This window comes from Phacochoerus africanus, chromosome 11 (assembly GCF_016906955.1).
Source record: "Phacochoerus africanus isolate WHEZ1 chromosome 11, ROS_Pafr_v1, whole genome shotgun sequence".
NCBI lineage: Eukaryota > Metazoa > Chordata > Mammalia > Artiodactyla > Suidae > Phacochoerus > Phacochoerus africanus.
The window spans coordinates 10,643,291-10,664,485 of NC_062554.1; the positions used below are offsets into that span (position 1 = coordinate 10,643,291).

At 42.3% G+C, this 21,195-nt stretch overlaps 1 protein-coding gene across 1 annotated transcript in view; it reads left to right on the top strand.

The window, feature by feature from the left end:
* The first annotated feature begins 1,150 nt into the window (after positions 1–1,150).
* ACER3 (alkaline ceramidase 3) overlaps positions 1,151–21,195 on the top strand; it is a 157,945-nt gene continuing 137,900 nt past the window's right edge. Inside the window, exon 1 of the mRNA XM_047752005.1 lies at positions 1,151–1,342. Within this exon, the coding sequence (XP_047607961.1) occupies positions 1,240–1,342 (103 nt within the window). The 5' untranslated portion in view covers positions 1,151–1,239. The remainder of the gene's footprint in view (positions 1,343–21,195) is intronic.

Genomic DNA, 21,195 nt, shown 5'->3' on the forward strand with positions numbered 1-21,195 from the left:
GGGGGTGAGTATGTAGAAATACATCCTAAAAGTGATTTGTTGATGCGATTGCAATAAAAACATCATAGAGACCACAACCACAGAGTGGGATAATACTTACTCAGAATATAGCAAAAATTAGGGTATTGTGGGAGCCCTTTCTGTAGAAAGAACCCCTAGCCCAGCCAGGTGACTCTGGTAGGGGATGCAGGGTTTCCTGAAGCTGGATTCTAAAGGACCCTGGGAAATTAGCCAAGTTGTGATGAGAGGAAGGTGGTTCCAGCTGAATCGCTGGAGCAATGTCAGAGGATGGGAGTGGACCCTGCACATTCTGAGCTAGGAAAGAGTTTGGTGTAGCTCAACACAGGGGCAGGGCACGGTTGCATTTGCGTTTACATCTCTGCAGCAGTTTTATTACCTATCAGGGTCTTGAGGCTGGTAGTAGGGGAGGTTGTTGGTTGCCTGGAGAGTAAGGCCAATTATAGATTGTTCGAGCGTAGAAACTTCGGGGCTTGGAAGCGCAAATGGAAGCAGGCGAACTGCTTTAGTGCTCTGGCTGCACTGTTTTTTTAGGATCTCAAAGCCTCCTCTGCGCGGGTCTCCCCCCCACCGCGGTCCAGGGTTTGTTGCCCTTTCCCTTTGTTCCCAACTGACACTTACACCTTTATCAGAAATTTGGCGTTTATTTCCTGGGAGTTCCCGGCAGGGCTGTGAGTGTTCGGTTTCTGGGCTCCGTTTGAGGCCTGGGGCCAAAGGATACTGAGGTGCATCTGCGCACAGGTTTCATCAAGTCACGGCTCGATTGAAGGCTTCACTCCACCTCCGCCCGAATAAAATCACCCCCGCTTCCCCCCCCCCCCCCGGCCCCAACACACACACACACACGCGCGCGCGCACACTCGCCCTCTCCCTCAGACACCCAGACAGAAAACAGCCTCCGGGATGTCAGGAACGCCTAACCCGGGGCCCACCCGCGTGTCTGGGCGGGGCCGGCTGCGCCCGTCGCACCCCTCCCCGGGGGAGAGCGGGCAGGGCAGCCGGGGGCGGGCGGGCTGGGCCTGGCGCCGGCCGCGGTGGGCGGGGTCTCCGGCCCGGCCGGGTCGCTGATGGCGCCGGGCCCCGCCCCTCGGGGGAGGGGGGCGGCCGGGCGCGCGGCGAGCGCGGGAGCGGGGCCTGAGCCGGCCTGGGAGCCCGCGGAGCCGAGCGCAGCGAGAGAGCGAGCGCGCGAGCGCCTGGGCGGCTGCGGCGGCTCCTCGCGCGATGGCTCCGGCCGCGGACCGCCAGGGCTACTGGGGCCCCCCGACCTCCACGCTGGACTGGTGCGAGGAGAACTACGCGGTGACCTGGTACATCGCCGAGTTCTGTGAGTGCGGCCGCCGGCCTGAGGCGGGAGCGAGCGAGGGAGGGCGCCGGGCTGAGGGGAGGACGGCGCCGCGTGAGGAAGGGAGAGGGCGGACTCGGCCGCCGGAGGAGGCGCGGGGCCTGGCCGGGGGAGGCGGCGTGGGGAGCCCGGGGCCGGGAACGGGAAGGCGGCGGCCAGGGCAACCGGTGCGGCGGGCGAGGAGGGGAGGCCTTGAGTTCGAGAGGAAGGGGGAAGAGAAGTGAGGCGCGCCTGCCGGACCTCGGGGAGGCCCGAGGGGCGGCGTTGGGAATGGGGATCCCTCCCGGGGGGGCCGAGGGGGGGCCTGCTGGGGGCAGCCGGGAAGAGCTTGGGACGGTGGGGGACTCTGCTTATTTGAATGCGGGCTCGGGACACCTGCTCCTTCTGCGGCTGCCACCCCTTCGTCCTAAGGGCACAGGCGAAGGGAACAGGTCCGAGCTCAGTCTTCCCCCACATGCGAGAAAACTCGGTCCTTCCCTCTGTTCGCGTGAGACCTCACGGGTCACCTCCAGGGAACGGTTTTCCCAGTCTCGGATCCCGACCCTCACCCCCAGTCCACTCCTAGCCAGGGTATCTTCGGGCACCAGAAATCACCCCCTTGCTGAGGACAGTCATTCAGCTGTTACCGCCTTGCTCCAGAAGTGGAAGGCAGGGCACCTAGTCTGTACCTTCCGGCTCCCAAGAGCACAAGGGATAAGTCCCTGCTCCATTCTGCCTCCTCCGACCACCTGACTACGGTTAAGGTTCTTCTGAGGACATTACTTCCACTGATGACACCTTCTGAGGACTTGGGGAAGAACCCTCCTGCTGCCCCTGTGAGTGTGTGTGTGTGTGTGTGTTCAAGATGATTGTTCCTTCCAGGCTAGGAGAGCACCGGAAAAATCTGCTACTTGGTTTGCTGTTGTTTACTCTGGTCCACACACTATATGATCCCTCTTCAGGCACAGTACAGAGAATGTTTTTTGGCTCACGATTATTGTATCTTTTTAGTTGGCTCCACTTTCTCAGGCCATGAAGCAAAGCTCTTTTTAGCTAACCTTCCCATTGTTGGGTCCTTCTCCCAGACATGTGTTTGGTGTTGTGGAAAGAGGCACAAGGTTCATGCCAGCTGATTGTACTTTACTCTGTTCCCAGTAACTGACTAAGTGAAAATAAAAAGAAAACAGAACTCTTTTGTAGTTTTTAAGACTTTAAGTACCATTTCTTTTAAACCCCGATTTATGCCAAGAGTTTTTCCTGAACTACTAGCTTAAATTAATAACTTTTGTAAGCAATGAGATCCTGCTGGATAGCACTGGGAACTCTATCTAGTCACTTGTGATGGAGCATGATGGAGGATAATGTGAGAAAATGACTGTGTATATATATGTGTGTGTGATTGGGTCACTTTGCTGTACAGTAGAAAATTGACAGAACACTGTAAACCAACTCTAATGGAAAAAATAAAAATCATTTAAAAAATAATTTTTATGTAGTAATGGATGAATGTGGGCAAGGGGATCATTTGTAGTGTAATTATTTGGCAGTTCAAATGTTGGCAAAGAAAGTGCTTTACCAATTTGTTGTTAGATCGTATTGGCAAGCCCGTACATGGTCCAGAGGAGGCGCATGAGGGAAGGGACTTAAAATCATGCTTTCTGAACTAGAAATTTGTAATGTGGAAAAGTGAAACTCAGAGGTCTTCAAATATTGAATGGGCTGTGATATAGAGCAGTTAAACTTTCTATATTTCTCTAGAATGTGGAATCAGGGCCTGTGGGTGGAAACTGCCTGCAAAGGAAGAGATTTTGCTTCAACACAAGGAACATTTAAAACTAAAAATTTAATAATTGAATGGGTTGACTTGAGAGATAGAAGGCTTTCTGTCACTGAAAGTGTTAAAGCAGTTAAAGCAGGGCATTGTTCAGCCAACTCACACGAATATTTTAGGGGGAATTAATTGTTTGGTAGAGAAAAGAGATTGGCTCTAGATGGCCTTTAGGTCCTTTTCAGCTTTATGGGTCTAAGTAATAATGACTTAGTGTAGAATCAAGGGTTAGAATCAAAAGAGAAGACTGATGGTAAGTCATGTGAGTTATGAGGGAGCAAGATACCACTGTTTGGGCAGATAGCTTGAGAAATGGGAAATGGCTTTAGTTCTTAATGTCCTCAGAAGAGGAAACTGAGCAGATTGCAGAGGGTTTTGACCCAGGAATCAGGAGTTACCCAGAAGAGAATGAGTGCTGGTAGCCCTCTGCACAGGTACCTTGGGAGAAAATGATCTGGAGGAAGTTGACATCAAGTCTTCTTACCCAGCAAGTGGTGGGTATCTTTCATTTCTTTTTACTTTTTTTGACTGTGCCTGTGGTATGAGGAAGTTCCTCAGCCAGGGATCGAACCTGAGCCACAGCAGCAACTCAGGCCACTGCTGTGACAATGCCGGATCCTTAACTTGCTGTGCCCTAAGGGAACGCCTATCATATCTTTCTGTAAGAGATTTGGTCTTTGATTTAATAATGTGTTTAAAACATTGTAATATTTACAGTAATGATAGAAATATTAAGGGTAGTAATAATGGTGCTAATAGCTATAGCTAAGTGCTTAGTATGTACCACACTTTGTTAAGCACATTATATGTCTTGTCTTTTTTGATCTTTACTATAATTCCAAAAAGAAGGTTACTATTATCCATATTTCACCTATTAGGAAATTGAAATTCTAATGGAGTTCTCTTGTGGCTTAGTGGGTTAAGGATCTGGCATTGTCACTGCAGCAGCTCAGGTTGCTGCTGTGGCGTGGGTTCGATACCTAACCTGGGAACATCCCCAAGCCACAGGCATGGCCAAAAAAAAAAAAAAAAATGGTGTACGGGTGGCATTCAAGTTGAGGTCTGACTCTGAAACTACTGTACCACATTTTTTCTATCACACATTCATTGCTTTGCCCCTACATGTAAGGGATGAGGACAAGCATGAAGTAGTATACTGATCACAAATGACAAATTGAATAGCTATTCAAGAGGTCCCAACCCGCCAGGAGTTTACCTTCCCAACACCTGGGAGCCAGCACAGATCACCCAGGGCGACCACAGCGCTGCAACCAGGGCACCAACTCTAATTACTCAGAATGCACATGAGGAGGTGGGATTAAGATGGTGGAATAGAAGGACTGGAGCTCAATTTCTCTCCTAAAAACAACAAAATTCACAACTAAAGCCTGAGCAGTCTTCACCCAAATGGACCGGAAACCTTAAAAAAGATATCCTACTCCTGAATAGCTATTCAAGAAGCCTGTCTTTGAGCCTTGGGGTGTGTGTATTTTGGGTACTCTCAAGACAACTTTGGGGAATTGCATGTTAAGATGGTAGCAGTTCTTAGTCACTGACAAACTTGAAACACTATCTTTTTAAAAAAATTTTATGGCTGCACCTGGAGCATATAGACATTCCTGGGCCAGGGATTGAATCTGAGTCACAGCTGTGAACTACATACACTGCAGCTGTGGCAACCTGCTGTGCCACAGCAAGAACTCCTTGTTGTTTATCCATCCTAGATATACTAGTTTGCTAATCCCAAACTCCCAATCCTTCCTTCTTGTTGATCCATCCTAGGTATACTACTTTGGACCTTGTCGTTTGTCCATCCTAGATAAACTAGTTTGCTAGTCTCAAACTCCCAATCCTTCCTTTCCCTATCCTCCCTCCCCTTGGGCAACCAGCAACCACAATTCTGTTCTCTATGTCTGTATGTGAGACTTAACTTCTGTTTGGCTGTGTCTGCAGCATGCGGAAGTTCCAGGGATCGAATCTGAGCCACAGCAGTGAGGATGCTAGATCTTTAACCCACTGAGCCACCAGGGAAACGCTGTCTTCTTAACATCACAGAATGAGTAAAAATTGCTTTTTTTTGTTTGAGCAGACTGACGGGACCAGGGGAAAAGGTAGAGGGTTTCTCTCTAGCTGTGAAATACCACATTCCTTGATGTTCCAAGAAGTTAGAGGTATAGGCAGTCCTCACTTTTCATGGTTAGTTCGGGATGATGCAAATGACCACGCGAGATAAAACCTGGCAAAACAGCCTTATTCGTCAGTGAGAAAAGTTCTGAGTGTTCTGTGATCTTTAAACATTTTTATCCAACACTGTAAGTCCTCTTATTGTTAGTCATAATTATAGAGAAATTTTAAAAAATAGTAAAACTGAATTTATTTAGTACACTGTAATTTAAAACATTAAAAACTTTGAGAATTAAAATGTTTTCTTTGTAGAAGAACTTACCTAGTTCTTTCCTTCTTCTTGTCATTAACTGATGATACAAAATGACTGTTTTTCTATGCTTTGGTGGATTGTCGTACTTTTAAGCTTGAGTTAGGTTCCGACATTTCATTCTTCGCATTTTAAAATATTGTGACATATTTCTGAGCAATCCTTTAATGTAATTTTTTTTTTTTTTTTTTTTTGCTGGTGTCACTTCTGGTCCATCTTCATTCTTTTCTCACAACTACTTTCTTCATTGTGTCAGTAAGTTTGCCTTCACTAAATTCCTGGCTACATATTTAGGCAGCAAGGTCATCATTGTCATTTCAGCTCTTTCTTCTATTACTCTGTTAATGTTTGATTGGGGTTTTACTTCCAACACTATTACTTTTTGTTTCTTTGCTGCACTTTAATCATTCTTGGCCTGTTCATTTTTGTGAAATGTCACATACATTCATTGCCAAGAGACAAGGAGGCAGCTCAGCTACATAGTTCGCAATCTGTACATGAACTGAATGACAGATGTGCAGTGACTAATCACCAATAGACTTTGCTCTCATGCTTTATCTATAGTTAGAAATTTAGGCAGATATATATATATATATATTTTCTTATTTTTTCCCCAAGAGAGAGTTTTTTTTTTGAGCACTTTGAAGGTATTATTCCGTTATATCCTGGCTTTTAATGTTACTGATGAGATATCCACCAACTCCCTAGTTGTTGTTTCCTTTGCAATTTATTTTGTCAAATCCACCAACAAACTTTGAAAAAAATGACTTAGTCACCAGTCGTAATGTGCTTCTATTATTTACGTAGTGATTTGTGGATTGAAGATCTAGTAGTGACGTTTGTACCGTTTTCACTTACTCACAATTGATGTACTGGGGTAACTAAAATTTGAAATGTGTTGGGAATCTGTTTTATTTAACAAAACTGTGGTCACTGAAATTTATGCATATTAGAACTTTGCAAAGTGAAGACTGCTTGTGTATTTCTTTTTTCTTTTTTCCTTTTTTTTTCCTTTTTAGGGCCACACCTGCGGCATATGAAAGATCCCAAGCTAGGAGTGGAGTCAGGGCTGCACCTGTCAACCTGTGCCACAGCAACTCAGGACCTGATCCGAGTCTGCAACCCACGCCACAGCTCATGCTAACACTGGGTTGTTAAACCACTGAGCGAGACCAGGGATTGAGCCTGCACCCTCATGGATACTACTCAAGTTGGTAACCTGCTGAGCCACAACGGGAACTTGTGTTTGGTGTTACTTTGTTTTTTTTTTTGTTTTGTTTTTGTTTGTTTGTGACTGGCTTATTTCACTTAACATATGTCCTTGTGATTCATCCATGTTGTAGCATGTATTAGAATGTCTTTTTTTTCTAGGAATTCCCATTGTGGCTCTGTAGGTTAAGAACCCAGCTAGTATCCATGAGGATGCAGGTTTGATCCCTGGTCTCTCTCAGTGTGTTAAGGATCCGGTGTTGCTGAGAGCTGTGGTGTAGGTTGTAGATGTGGCTCAGATCTGGCATTGCTGTGATTGTGGTGTAGGCTGGCAACTGTAGCTCTAATTTGACCCCTAGCAGCAGGTGCGGCCCTGAAAACAGAAGAAAAAAAAAAAGGAGAATATCTTTCTTTCCAAAGGCTGAGTAATATTTCATTGTATATATACACCATATTTTGCTCATCCATTCATCCACTGATGGACACGTAGGGTGCTTCCACTTCCTGGCTATAGTGAATAGTGAGGCTGTGACATGGGTGTACGAATATCTCCTTGAGACTCAAAAGTGGAATCTCTAGATCCTATGGTGACATAGCAGCTCTTTTAACCTTTTCATTAGAAAGAAGAATGTTATTATTTACTTTCTTGGGCCTCATGAATTTATTATTTTTACATAATTGAAATTTATTATTACTTTTATATACATTAAATTATTATTGTACTTTATCTTCATCTCAGATATTCAAAGGCACGTGTGACTGTCCATTAGAGAAGATCTAGTCACTGTCACCACACTGTATTGATCCATATGAGTAAATGAGATAAGGTAATGCATAGTTAATACGTTACCTTAATGTATTGATGTAATTCTAGTCGAAAGCAAAACAGCATAATATTTTCATTGCACCCTTGTTCCAGATAAATGTGATTTTTGAGATATTGAAAATAGGCAGTAGAAATAATAAAAGCTAACATTATAGGACACAATGTGGAAAGCTCTATGTGTTAAGTTATAAGAACCCTTATTACAATCCTTAGAGCAACTCTTTTAAAGTTTAGAATGGTTAAGTAACTTGCCCTAGGTCACATACTATTAAGTGGCAGAGCTTAAGTGACCCAGGGCCACTTGATTCTAAAGCTATGCTGTTAGCTATCATGCTATCTTGCCTCCCTACATTTACTGCTTTTTCAGATCCCAGTGGGTTCAGGGACCTGAAATTGGTCACTGGTGATCTCACCTTCTCCTTTTACATATCAGGAGAAAGACCTGGAGAATCGAAGCAATTTGCCTAATTAATTGTGATACCTAGCCCAGAGTCTACATTCAGTAGTTTCTCAGCATGGGAGCTGTGGAGGATGATGTCAAGTCTTGTTGTTGTCATATTTTTAATGAGTTACCAGATTATAAGACATCGGAACAAAAAGAGCTCCTAATGAACTATTTTTTTATGGTGAAGATACCTTACATCTATAGAATGCTTTATAGTAGTGCTGCTCAGACCTGAACATGCATGTGAATTACCTGGAGGTCTTGTTAAAAATGCATCACCCGGTAGTAGGTCTAGAATGTGCCTTAGAGTCTACAGTTCTCATAAGTTGTCAGGTGATTCCAATGCTCTTGGTCTGGCGACTTAAGAGAGAAGCGCAATTTTACTGTTCACAGAGCAGTAGTAATTCCTTATTCCCTATGGGCTGTAAATGTTATCCCTGTTTGCATGGGATGAGCCACGTTACAAAGGGTGACTTGTTCAGGATCACAGCACTGGTATTAGAATCTAGGTTTCTGACTTGAAAATCAAATTAGGTGTTGATCATCCCCCCACTCCTTCACAGTAGTAACAGGCCGAAAACATTGCGTATGAAGGAACATTTGAAAATGATTCTCTTTTACTGCATGTGATGGAAAGTTTGAAAATGATTAATGAGCAAATTTGTACATATATTTTCATTTTGTTTTTTGTTTTTGTTTTTTTTAATTACTCAGTGAATTTTATTACACTTATAGTTGTACAACAATCATCACAACTGTATTTTCACTTTGGAAACAATTTTTTTTTTCTCATTTATTACTAATACCTTCACCACGCTCAAACCAAACTATCTTTTAAATTTAGGTCTATAGTTAGTAGTTAGTTTAGTAATATAGTAGTCCTCACTTATCTATGGGAGATTTGTTCCAAGATCCCCAGGAGATGCCTGAAACTGCAGATAGTACCAAACCCTATATAGTTGACTTTTATACAACACCGATCCTCTATGCAGTCAGAAAATCCGTATACAGCGTCACAGTCAGCCCCCTATATCCCTGGTTCTGCATCTATGGATTCAACTAACCGAGGATTGGATAGTACTTCAGTATGTATTTACTTAAAAAGGTCTACGGAGGAGTTCCCATCGTGGCGCAGAGGAAACAAATCCGACTAGGAACCATGAGGTTGTGGGTTCGATCCCTGGCCTTGCTCAGTGGATTAAGGATCCAACGTTGCCGTGAGCTGTGGTGTAGGTTGCAGATGAGGCTTGGATCTGGCGTTGCTGTGGCTGTGGTGTAGGCCGGGGGCTACAGCTCTGATTGGACCCCTAGCCTGGGAACCCCCATATGCTGCAGGTATGGCCCTAAAAGGACAAAAGACAACAAATAAATAAATAGGTGCACATATAATTGGATCTGCACAGTTCAAGCCTGCTTTGTTCATGGGTCAACTGAACATACTGTGCTTTTTTCCTGTACATAATACACATATGGTTATATTTAATTTATAAATTAAGCACAATAAGATTTAACCACAGCTCAAAATAGAACATTTATAATTCTATATGCTGTAGTAAAAGATATGTGAGGAGTTCCTGTTGTAAGCTCAGTGGAAACAAATCCCACTAGGAACCAGCTGTGATCTGTGGTATAGGTTGCAGACGAGGCTCGGATGTGGGGTGGCTGTGGCGTAGGCCGGCGGCTACAGCTTTGATTCAGCCCCTAGCCTGGGAACCTCCATGTGCTGTGGGTGTGGCCCTAAAAAGTTAAAAAAAAAAAAAGATATGTGAATGTGGTCTCTCTCAAAATATCTTTTTTTTTTTTGCTTTTTAGGGCCGCGCTTGCGGCACATGTTTCCCAGGCTAGGGGCTGAATCAAAGCTGTAGCCACTGGCCTACAACACAGCAACAGATTTGAGCAGTATCTTCGACCTACGCCACAGCTCACGGCAATGCCAGATCCTTAACCTGAGTCAGGATGGGAACTCCTCCCAAAATATCTTATTGTATTGTACTCATCTTTATTGTTGTGATGATCTGAGTTGATAAATCCCTACCTGATGAGAAGACATCGTGACCTAGTATTAGGCTAATATTACTTTCTGCCGTTGTGGAGGAGATTCATTTGCTTTGAGTGATCCTGGATCATTGAGCCACGATGTTGTTGAATGTCAGGAGCAGATGATGGTGATGGTTTAGGATCCTGGGCAAGACAGAGCAGGACAGTGCAAGATTTTATCATGCTACTCAGAACAGTGCACAGTTAAAAAATTATGGATTGTGTATTTCTGGAATTTTCCATTTGGTATTTTTGGCCTGTAGTTGATAGTGAGTAACTGAAAGCTTGGGAAGTGAAACTGCAGATAAGGGGGAACTACTGTACTAGGCTAAGTACATTTCGAAGTCTAATCTCTCTCTCTCTTTTTTGGCTGTGTTAGTGGCATGTGGAAATTCCAAGGCCAGGGATCAAATCTGCACCACAGCAGTGACCCAAGCCACTGTGGTGACAACACCAGATCCTTAACCCGCTGTGCCATGAGAGAAATCCCTATTATTTGTAGACTTTAATGATGGCCATTCTGATCGGTGTGAGGTGATACCTCATTGTAGTTTTAATTTGCATTTCTCTAATAATTAGTGATGTTGAGGATCTTTTCATGTGCCCATTGGCTGTCTTACATATGTATGTATGTATGTATGTATGTATGTATGTATGTATGTATGTATCTTTTGGCGAAATGCCTATTTAGGACTTTCTGGCTAATTTTTTTTTTTTGGTATTTTTATTTTTGTTTTTATTTCGCTTTTTAGGGTCACAGCATATGGAAGTTCCCAGCCTAGGGGTCAAACTGGAGCTGCAGCTGCCAGCCTACACCACAGCCACAGCAACGCCAGATCCAAGCCCCATGGGATCCTCATGGATACTAGTCGGATTCTTTTCCACTACGCCACAATAGGAACTCCCTTCTGGCTAATTTTTGATTGGGTTTTGGGGATTTTTTTTTTGATATTGATCTGTAAGAGCTGTTTGCATATTTTGGGAGTTTATTCTTTGTCAGATGCGTTGTTTGCAGATATTTTCTCTCATTCCGAAAGTTGTCTTTTTGTTTTGTTTATGATTATAGCAAGCTGCTTTTAACTGTAAGTGGAAAGACTGGATGGAGTCAGAAAACAAAACAGAACCCCAAAATTAGGCACTTTAAAATCTTGATACCACCATAAAAACTGTTTTTATGACTTAACATTAACTCATGTATTCATTCATACAAAATGATAAGGAGAGATTCTAGATAAGATAGTGTTCCCACAGTGAAATATTACAGATTCTAGGCTATTTTACCTGCTGGGTAGCAACTACTGCTTCCCCCAACCCCATGTACACACACGCTTTTTTAAAGCAGACATCAGGGCAGTCTGGCTTTGTTGTCTGATATTCTCATGATCGTTTGATCACTGGGGTTGTTTCAATTAGACTTTCCAATCAAATAGATATTCTTTGTTCTTTCACTATGCTAGAAATGTCCAATTTAATCTTGACACTTGAAGACTTTTTTGGTTAAGAGGAGCCATTGTTAGATAAACATTTAGCCTTAGCCCCCTCTGTGCCCTTCCCTCATCCTGTCATCTTCCTTTTTCTTGAGAGATAACCACCAAATGTATTTAGTGTTATCATTTCCTAGCTTTTTGCCACTTCTGAATTTCTAAAAAATACAGTTTAGGTTTGCTTGTTTTATATTTTACGTGACTGGGATTTTACTATATACGTAGATTTTTTTCTTGCAGCTTCTTTTTTTTCCACTCAAATTGTGGTCCTTAGTATCATACATGTTCTTGTGAATTCTATGGTGATAGGTTAGGTGGTTCATTTATTTTTACTATTGTTGGGAATTTCATTGTATGAATATATTGATTTATCCATTCTTCAGTCACTGGATGTTTTTTTTCCAGTGTTTGCTGTTACATATAATGCTGTGAACATTCTGGTACATCTTATGGACACAAATGTAATAGTATCTGTATATATTTAGGAGTATAATTATTAGATTGTAGTCTATGCCTATATTCAACTTTTATTAGATCAGAAGACTTTTTGGTCTTATGACACCTTTATACATTTAAAGTTATTGAGAACCTGGGAGAACTTTGTGAGTTAAGTCTGTTGGTATTAGTTAAAATTGAAAAAGATTGAATGCTTTTTTTTTTTTTTTTTGTCTTTTTGCTATTTCTTGGCCCGCTCCCAAGGCATATGGAGATTCCCAGGCTAGAGGTCGAATCATAGCTTCAGCCGCCGGCCTACGCCAGAGCCACAGCAACGTGGGATCCGAGCCGCGTCTGCAACCTACACCACAGCTCATGGCAACGCCGGATCGTTAACCCACTGAGCAAGGGCACGGATCGAACCCTCAACCTCATGGTTCCTAGTCGGATTCGTTAACCACTGCGCCACGACGGGAACTCCTGAATGCTTGTTAATCTATTTAAGATTTATGCCATATCTGCGACCTACACCACAGCTCGTGGCAACACCAGATCCTTAACCCACTAAGCAAGACCAGGGGTCGAACCCGCAACTTCATGGTTCCTAGTTGGATTCGTTTCTGCTGCCCCACGACAGGCGCTCCTCTTACTTTTGAATTCTTACGAATTTTTTTTCTTGCCTTTATTGCAGTGCCTAGGACCTTCCAGTTCATCCTTGAGTAGAAGTGATATAAACAGACATCTTTGTGCAGAGGCACAAGTTCGATCCCTGACCCAGTGCAGTAGGTTAAAGGATCTGGCATTGCATCTGTGGCCCAGATTCAATCCCTGACCCAGGAACTTCCACAGGATACAATTGCAGCCATTAAAAAAAACCAAAACAAAACAAGCAAAGGAGGAAGGTATTAAATATTTCATTATTAGCTATATGGTTTTTTGGAAACACCTAGGAACTATTTTTAATCAACTTTATTAAGATATAATCTACACACAATAAAATTCATAGTTTTAAGTATATGGGGTCAATGACTTTTGAAAATGCACAGACTTACTTAGCTAGCACCCTAATTAAGATGTAGAGAATTTTCATCTCCCAGAAAGTTGTCTTTCATCCCTTTTCAGTCAGTCTTTTCCATGCTGTTCCCTGACACAGAGAACCACTGATAGGGTTTTTGATCAGGATTAATTTTTCCTGTTTAGGAACTTTTTTTTTTGTCTTTTGTCTTTTTAGGGCTGCACCTGCGGCATATGGAGGTTCCCAGGCTAGGGGGTCGAATTGGAGCTGTAGCTGCTGGCCTACACCACAGCCACAGCAATGTGGGATCTGAGCTGCATCTGTGACCTACACCACAGCTCATGGCAATGCTGGATCCTTAACCCACTGAGGCCAGGGATGGAACCCATGTCTTCATGGATGCTAGTCGGGTTCGTTAACTGCCGAGCCATGACGGAAACTCCCCTAATTTCTAAATATTTGGAATTTGCAAGGTATCTTTCTGTTACTGATTTCTAGTTAATTTCATTGTGTTCAGAAAATACATTTTTAATTTAAATTCTTTTCAACTTTTTGACTTGTTTTGACTCTTCATATGTTTTACTTGGTGAATGTTCCATGTGGATTTGAAAAAGATATGTATTCTTCTGTTTATATACGTAGTATTCTATAAATGTCAGGTTAAATTGGTTGATAGTGTTGTTCGTCTTCTGTATATTTATTGATGTTTCTTTCTGCTTCAATTAGTAGAAGGTTATTGGAATCATTATAATGATATATATTTTTTCTGTATCTCCTTCCTATTTTTGTAATTTTTGCTTTGTTTTTTGTTTATGGCCTTGCCTGTGGCATGTGGAAGTTCCCTGGACCTGGATTGAACCTGAGCCATAGCAGTGACAACAATGCCGAATTCTTGATCAGTAGGCCACCAGGGAACTCCTATTCCTAAGCACGCCTTTTTTTTTTTGCTTTTTAGGACTGAACTCATGGCATATGGAAGTTTCCAGGTAGGGGTCAAATTGAAACTACAGCTGCTGGCCTACACCACAGCCACAGCAACATGGGATCCAAGCTGTGTCTGGGACCTATACTACACCACAGCTCATGGCAATGCCAGATCCCCAACCCACTGAACGAGGTCAGGGATCAAACCCACATCTTTATGGGTCCTAGTCGGGTTCATTACTGCTGAGCCAAGACGGGAACTCCTTAAGTGTTTTGATGATGCTTTTCTTTTTTGGGCCACACCTGCAGCATATGGAAGATCCCAGGCTAGGTGTCAAATTGGAGCTGCAGCTTACGGCCTATGCCACAGCCACAGCAATTCTGGATTGGAGCCCCATCTGTGATCTCCACCACAACTTGTGGCAGTACCGGATCCTTAACCCACTGAATGAGGCCAGGGATTGAACCCACATCCTCATGGACACTTCGTCGGGTTCTTAACCCACTGAGCCACAACAGGGACACCCGAAGCTACATTTTTAGGTATATACACTTCAGGATTGTCATATAATATTGAGGTCTTCCTGCTTTATCATTAGATCACCAGGGAACTCCCTTTCTTTCTTAATTAGTACAACCAGTGTTTGGAATTCCTGTCGTGGCTCAGGGGTTAACGAATCCGACTAGGATCCATGAGGTTTCAGGTTCCATCCCTGGCCTTGCTTGCTCAGTGGGTTAAGGATTGGTGTCGCCGTGAGCTGTGGTGTAGGTTGCAGATGCGGCTCGGATCCCATGTTGCTGTGGCTCTGGCATAGGCTGGCAGCTACAGCTCTGATTGGCCCCCTAGCCTGGGAACCTCCATGTGCCATGGGTATGGCCCTAGAAAAGGCAAAAAGACAAAAATAATAAATAAATAATTAGTGCATATAATTCATTTACATTTAATGTAATTATCACTGTGATTATGTTAATATCTTGCTGTTTATTTTATATTTTTTCTTCTCTCTCACTTTGTTTTTTGGCTTTTCTCCCCTCATACTTTTCCTGATTTCTTTTAAGTTAATTTATGGTTGTGTGTGTGTGTTTAGTGTTTTATTTCATCTTGTTTACTAGTCTTTGTGTTACATCTCCTTTTTATTTCATTAGAAGTTGCTACGGAGTTTACAGTATATATCTTTAACTTATTATAGTTACCACTTTAGGGAGTACCTGTTGTGGCTCAGCGGGATAAAAACCCGATGTTGTTTCTGTGAGGATGCAGGTTTGATTCTTGGCCCCACTCACTGGGTTAAGGATCGGGTATTATCACAAGCTGCAGCATAGGTTGAAGACGCGACTTGGATCCAGTGTTGCTGTGGCTCTGGCATAGGCCCCAGCTGCAGATCCCATTTGGCCCCTAGCCCAGGAACTTCCATATGCTACAGGTACAGCTTTAACAATGTGTATATTGTATACCACTTTAATGTATAATGTAAGAACATTAAATTGTATACTTTAACTTGTAGTACACTTCTGTGATAAATTTTGTCAGCTTACATTTATGTGAAAATGTCTTTTTTTACCTTCCTGTCTGAAACATTTTTGCTGGCTGTAGAATTCCTTCCTTCCTTCCTTCCTTCCTTCCTTTCTTTCTCTTTCTTTCTTTTTCTCTTTTTCTCTCCCTCTTTCTCTCTCCCCCTCTCTCTCTCCCCCTTTCTCTTTCTCTCTCTTTCTTCAGCTGTGCCTGTGGCATATGGAAGTTCCCAGGCTGGAGTCAGAGCTGCAGCTAGGGCCTGCGCCACAGTCGTAACAATGCTGGATCCAAGCTGCATCTGCAGCCTATACTGCAGCTTTTGGCAACGCCAGATCCTTAACCCACTGAGCAAGGCCAGGGGTTGAACCTATGTCCTCATGGGTACCAGTCAGTGGTTCATTACCGCTGAGCCACTACAGGAACTCTTTTCTCTTTATTATTGGATTTCAGCAGTTTATTACTGTGTTCCTTAGTGGTTGTGTGGTGGTGTTGCTGGTGTGTCTGTGTGTGTGTTAATCTTGCTTAAAGTTTCTTGATCTTCTTAGATCTGTGGTTTAATTAAAAAATAAAATAGGAGTTCCCATCGTGGTGCAGTGGAAACGAATCCAACTAGGAACCATGAGGTTGCAGATTCCATCCCTGGCCTCGCTCAGTGGGTTAAGGATCTGGCATTGCTGTGAGCTGTGGTATGGGTCTGCTTTGCTGTGGCTGTGGTGTAGGCCAGCAGCCGCAGCTCTGATTCAACCCCTAGCCTGGGAACCTCCATATGCAGTGGGTGAGGCCCTAAAAAGTAATAAAATAAAATAAAATTTGGACTATTTTAAATCAGTACAGCTTTAATATTTTCCTACTTTGTTTTCTGCTACCTCTTTTTTCCTAGTACTCTAGTTATACATATGTTAAATATTCTGATATCATCTTATCTGTTTTTTTTTTTTTGTCTTTTTAGGGCCATACTCATGGCATGTGGAGGTTCCCAGGCTAGGGGTCGAATCAGAGCTGTAGCCGCCGGCCTACGCCAGAGCCACAGCCATGTGGGATCTAAGCTGCATCTGTGACCTACACTACAGCTCTTGGCAGTGCTGGATCCTTAACCCACTGAGTGAGGCTAGGGATCAAATTCGTAACCTCATGGTTCCTAGTCAGATTCGCTTCTAGTGTGCTACGATGGGAACTCCTTATCTGTTGTTATATTCTTTTTTTTCTTTGCCTGTTTCACTGTGTGCTTCAATTTGTATAGTTTCTATTTCCTTGAGTTTAAGTTCACTGATCCTCCTGTTAACACACATACAATAAAATTTTTTATTTCAGATACTGCATTTTTCAAGCTCTAGAAGTTTCATTTGATTTTTATTTATTTATTTTATTTTAAATTTTTTTTGTGTTTTTGCCTTTTCTAAGGCTGCTTCCCACAGCACATGGAGGTTCCCAGGCTAGGGGTCTAATCGGAGCTGTGGACGCCAGCCTATGCCAGAGCCACAGCAACTCAGGATCCGAGCCACGTCTGTGACTTACACCACAGCTCATGGCAACGCGGGATCCTAACCTACTGAGCAAGGCCAGGTATTGAACCTGCGTCCTCATGGATGCCAGTCAGGTTCATTAACCGCTGAGCCTCCACAGGCACTCCTGCAGTCATATTCTTAACCCACTCCACCTCAGCAGGAACTCCACATGTTACATTTAGATTTCATGTCTGTTTGGTCTCATTCATTTTTTTGGGGGGGGGGGTTGAGGGCATACAATAAATTTTTTTTACTCAGTGAATTTTATTATATTTACAGTTGTGCAAGGATCATCACAACCCAGTTTTATAGCATTTCCATCCCAAACTCCCAGCCCCTGCCCTCCAACCTGTCTCCTTTGGAAACCATAAGTTTTTCAAAGTCTATGAGTCAGTATCTGTTCTATAAAGAAGTTCAATGTATCCTTTTTTTTAGATTCCACATTTAAGTGATAGCATGTGATGTTTGTGTCTCACTGTCTAACTTCATTTTGCATGATAATTTCTAGATCCATCCATGGTGCTGCAAAAACCATTTATTTCATTCCTTTTAATGACTGAGTAGTATTCCATTGTGCATATGTACCACATCTTTTTTTTTTTTTTTTTAAAGGCTGCACTTGTGGCATATGGAGGTTCCCAGGCTAGGGGTCGAATTGGAGCTATAGCTGCTGGCCTATACCACAGCTACAGCAACGCCAGATCCATAACCCACTGAGCGAGGCCAGGGATCGAACTCACAACCTCATGGTTACTAGTCAGATTTGTTTTTGCTGAGCCACAACAGAAACTCCAATGTACCACATCTTCTTTGTCCACTCCTCTGTCAATGGATATTTAGGTTGTTTCTATATCTTGGCTGCTGCATATAGTGCTGCAGTGAACACTGGAGTATATGTATTTTTTCAAATCAGTTTTCTCTGGATAGATGCCTAGGAGTGGGATTGTATTTAGTCTTATTCTAACTGGACTATTTCCTAAATCTTATTTGACCATTATCATCTTGACACTTTTAAAGATTGTGTACCTTTTACTTTGTGGAATGTCTGCTGTTTACGGACTCCTCCTCTCATAAGGATTGGGTTAGTGTTAACTCTGGCAAAGAACAAACTCTTTCCTCAAATTAGATTAAAGTTCTAACCTGATCAAACTCAAAAGCAGAAACGTAGAATTTCAGGACAGAACCCAAATAGTTACTCCTTTAACTCAACGCATAGACTGTGCATCTGAATTATCAGTAGAACCCTTGAACTTTTTGTTTAAGTAAGAAATCCATTAGAGGTTGTTTTTTTTTTTTTAAACCACCTTGTAGCACATGGAGTTCCTGGGCAAGAGATCACGTCAGAGCTGCACTTGTGATCTGTGCCTAAGTTGAGGCAGTGCTAGATCCCCCAACCTACTGGCCCAGGGATTGAACCTGTGTCCTGGCACTGCAGAGACACCACTGATCCTGTTGTGCCACAATGGAACTCCCAGAGTCATAGTTTTATTTTACCCTTTTTTTTTTTTCTAGCCATTTCCGCAGCAAATGGAAGTTCCTGGCTCAGGGATCGAATCTGAGCTGGAGTGGTGACCTACGCCACAGCTGTAGCGACGCTGGATGCTTAACCCACTGCATAAAGCTGGGGATTGAACCCGAGCCTCCCAGAGACAAGCCAGATCATTAACTCACTGTGCCACAGTGGGTACTCCTTAATTCGTTTTTAGGTATAAAGGGAGAAGGACATTCCTTTTTTTTTTGTCTTTTTTTGCTATTTCTTTGGGCCGCTCCCACGGCTTATGGGGGTTCCCAGGCTAGGGGGTCGAATCGGAGCTGTAGCCACCGGCCTTCGAAACAGCAACTTGGGATCCGAGCCGCGTCTGCAACCTACACCACAGCTCATGGCAACGCTGGATCGTTAACCCACTGAGCAAGGGCAGGGACCGAACCCGCAACCTCATGGTTCCTAGTTGGACTCGTTAACCACTGCGCCACGGGACGGGAACTCCCAGAAGGACATTCCTAAAGCTCTTGTAACAAAGAAATATCTTAAACATTTGTATTTTTAAAAACAAAGAAAACCCTGAGCAGATTAACACTTTAAATAGTATCAACAAGGCAACAGAATATCAGTTTTTATCTCTGGTTAATATGGTTGAGTTTGGGTCTACCATTTTATTTATTATTATTTTTACATTGGTTTTCTGTGTTCGTTTCTACTTTAAAAATATTTTGTTAATTTTTGAGAATTTAATTTTCCTGTTTGCTTTTCAACTGTATTATTTATTTAGTGGTCTCTTGAGGAATTACGTATATACATCCTTAACTTTTTACAGCCCACTTCATGAAAAATACAGCAACATGCAGAATAAGATAGTGCTGGAGGTCCATATCCTGCTTAACTTGTTCTTTCTGCTATAGTTGTTACATGTATTACAGCAACATATGTTATGAAATTCAAGACAGTTACATGTTAGAAGTAGATAAATTATAAAAAAAAAGGCAAAATAATTAACTTTTGCATTTGACCAGAAGTTTACCATTTATAATAATGCTCTTTATTCCTGTCTGAGGATCTGCATTTTCCTCTGGTATCATTTCCCTTTAGCAAGTTGAGCATCTTATAGCTACAAATTTTTATCTTTAATCATATTTTGGAAAAATTTGGTCACTCTTTAAATATTCTTTTCTGCCTCAGTCTCTCTCTTCTATCATTTGTTTCCAGTTACAAGTATGTTGAACTGTTTAACAGGCCTTTAAATTCAGTTCATTTTACCAAAAATCTTTTCTCTCTTTCTGCATTTGCAGGTTGGATAATTTTGATCTGTCTTCAGGTTCACATACCTTTTTTTTTTCCTCCTGTCATCTCCATTTGTTTTTTAAGTCTATTCAATATTTCAGATATTTTCTCAGTTTTAGAACTCTAGTTAGTGCTTTTAAAAATCATTTCTATTTTACCCCCAGAAATACCCTGTCTTTTCATTATTGTCAGCGTACTTTGTTTTAATTTGTTGAAGACAGTTATAATAGCTGCTTTAAAGAAAGCCCTTGTCTGCTTTTATTTTTTTTATTTTTAATTTTTTGTCCATGGGGTGGTTTTTGGAGTTCCCAGGCCAGGGATCATATCTGAGCTACAGTTGCAAACTACACCACATCTGTGGCAACACTGGATCCTTTAACCCACTGTGCCAGGCTGGGGGTCAAACCTGTGACCTGGTGCTGCAGAGATGCTGCCTATCCATTGCACCACGGTGGGAACTCATTGTCTGCCTTTTGAACATCTAGGTGATGTCAGGGTCAGTCTCAGTTGATTTTTTTTTTTTCTCTTAAGGATGTGTTTCATTTTCCCTGTTCTTGGTATGTTGAGTAATTTTACTTTATTTTGGATAGTAAGAATGCTAAATTGTGGGGAATCTGTTCTTTTGTTTGTTTATTTTTTTCCTGGTGAATGCTGTTTTTTTGCTTTTAATTGACAGTTGTCTTGACTGATTTGACTTGAACTGTAAACTGTTTCTTGGCCAGCATCTCTTTTGCATTTAGCCACACTTCTTTCAGTCATGTTAATAGCAGAGATACAGGCAGACAGAATTTGTGGAATCCCTTCTCTGACTTGTTCTTTTTAAGGATCCTCCATTGTCTTCAGTGGTCATGTTTCTTCTGGCTTCAGTTTTCTGGTTCCCCAAGCTAGAAATCCTGCAGTCTGCTCCTTGTGTGCTGTGCTTTGCCCAAGGCTGAAAGCTGTGCAGGTGGGAACTCACTTTGTACGACTCCCCTTCTTCAATGTGTACTCTCCTTTGGAGTCTGTCTGCTTCTCTTTTACTCCCCAGTGCTTTTACTTCAAATCGCTTTTAGTATTACTCCAGATATTTACCTTTTTTTTTTCTGAGGGAGAATTAGCCAGTAGGATCTTACTCTGTCATTACTGGAAGCAGAAATATATTTGGTCTTTTAAAATATATTCCCTTTCTCTCATCATTTTCATGTTTTCCTTCAGATTCTTGAACGAAGTTACAGTAGCTCATTTAAAATCTTTGGAAATTTCATCATCACTGTCATTTCTGGGTTGTTTCTTTTGACTGATTTTCTTGCTTTTTAAACTTAGCAATTTTTGTTTGGATGTTGAACATTATAATGTGATGTTTGTTGGGTCACTAGATTTTGTTGTCTTCTTTTAAAGGGTGTTTGGCTTCTTTTTGGCCAGGAGTCATATTTCTGGCCAGCT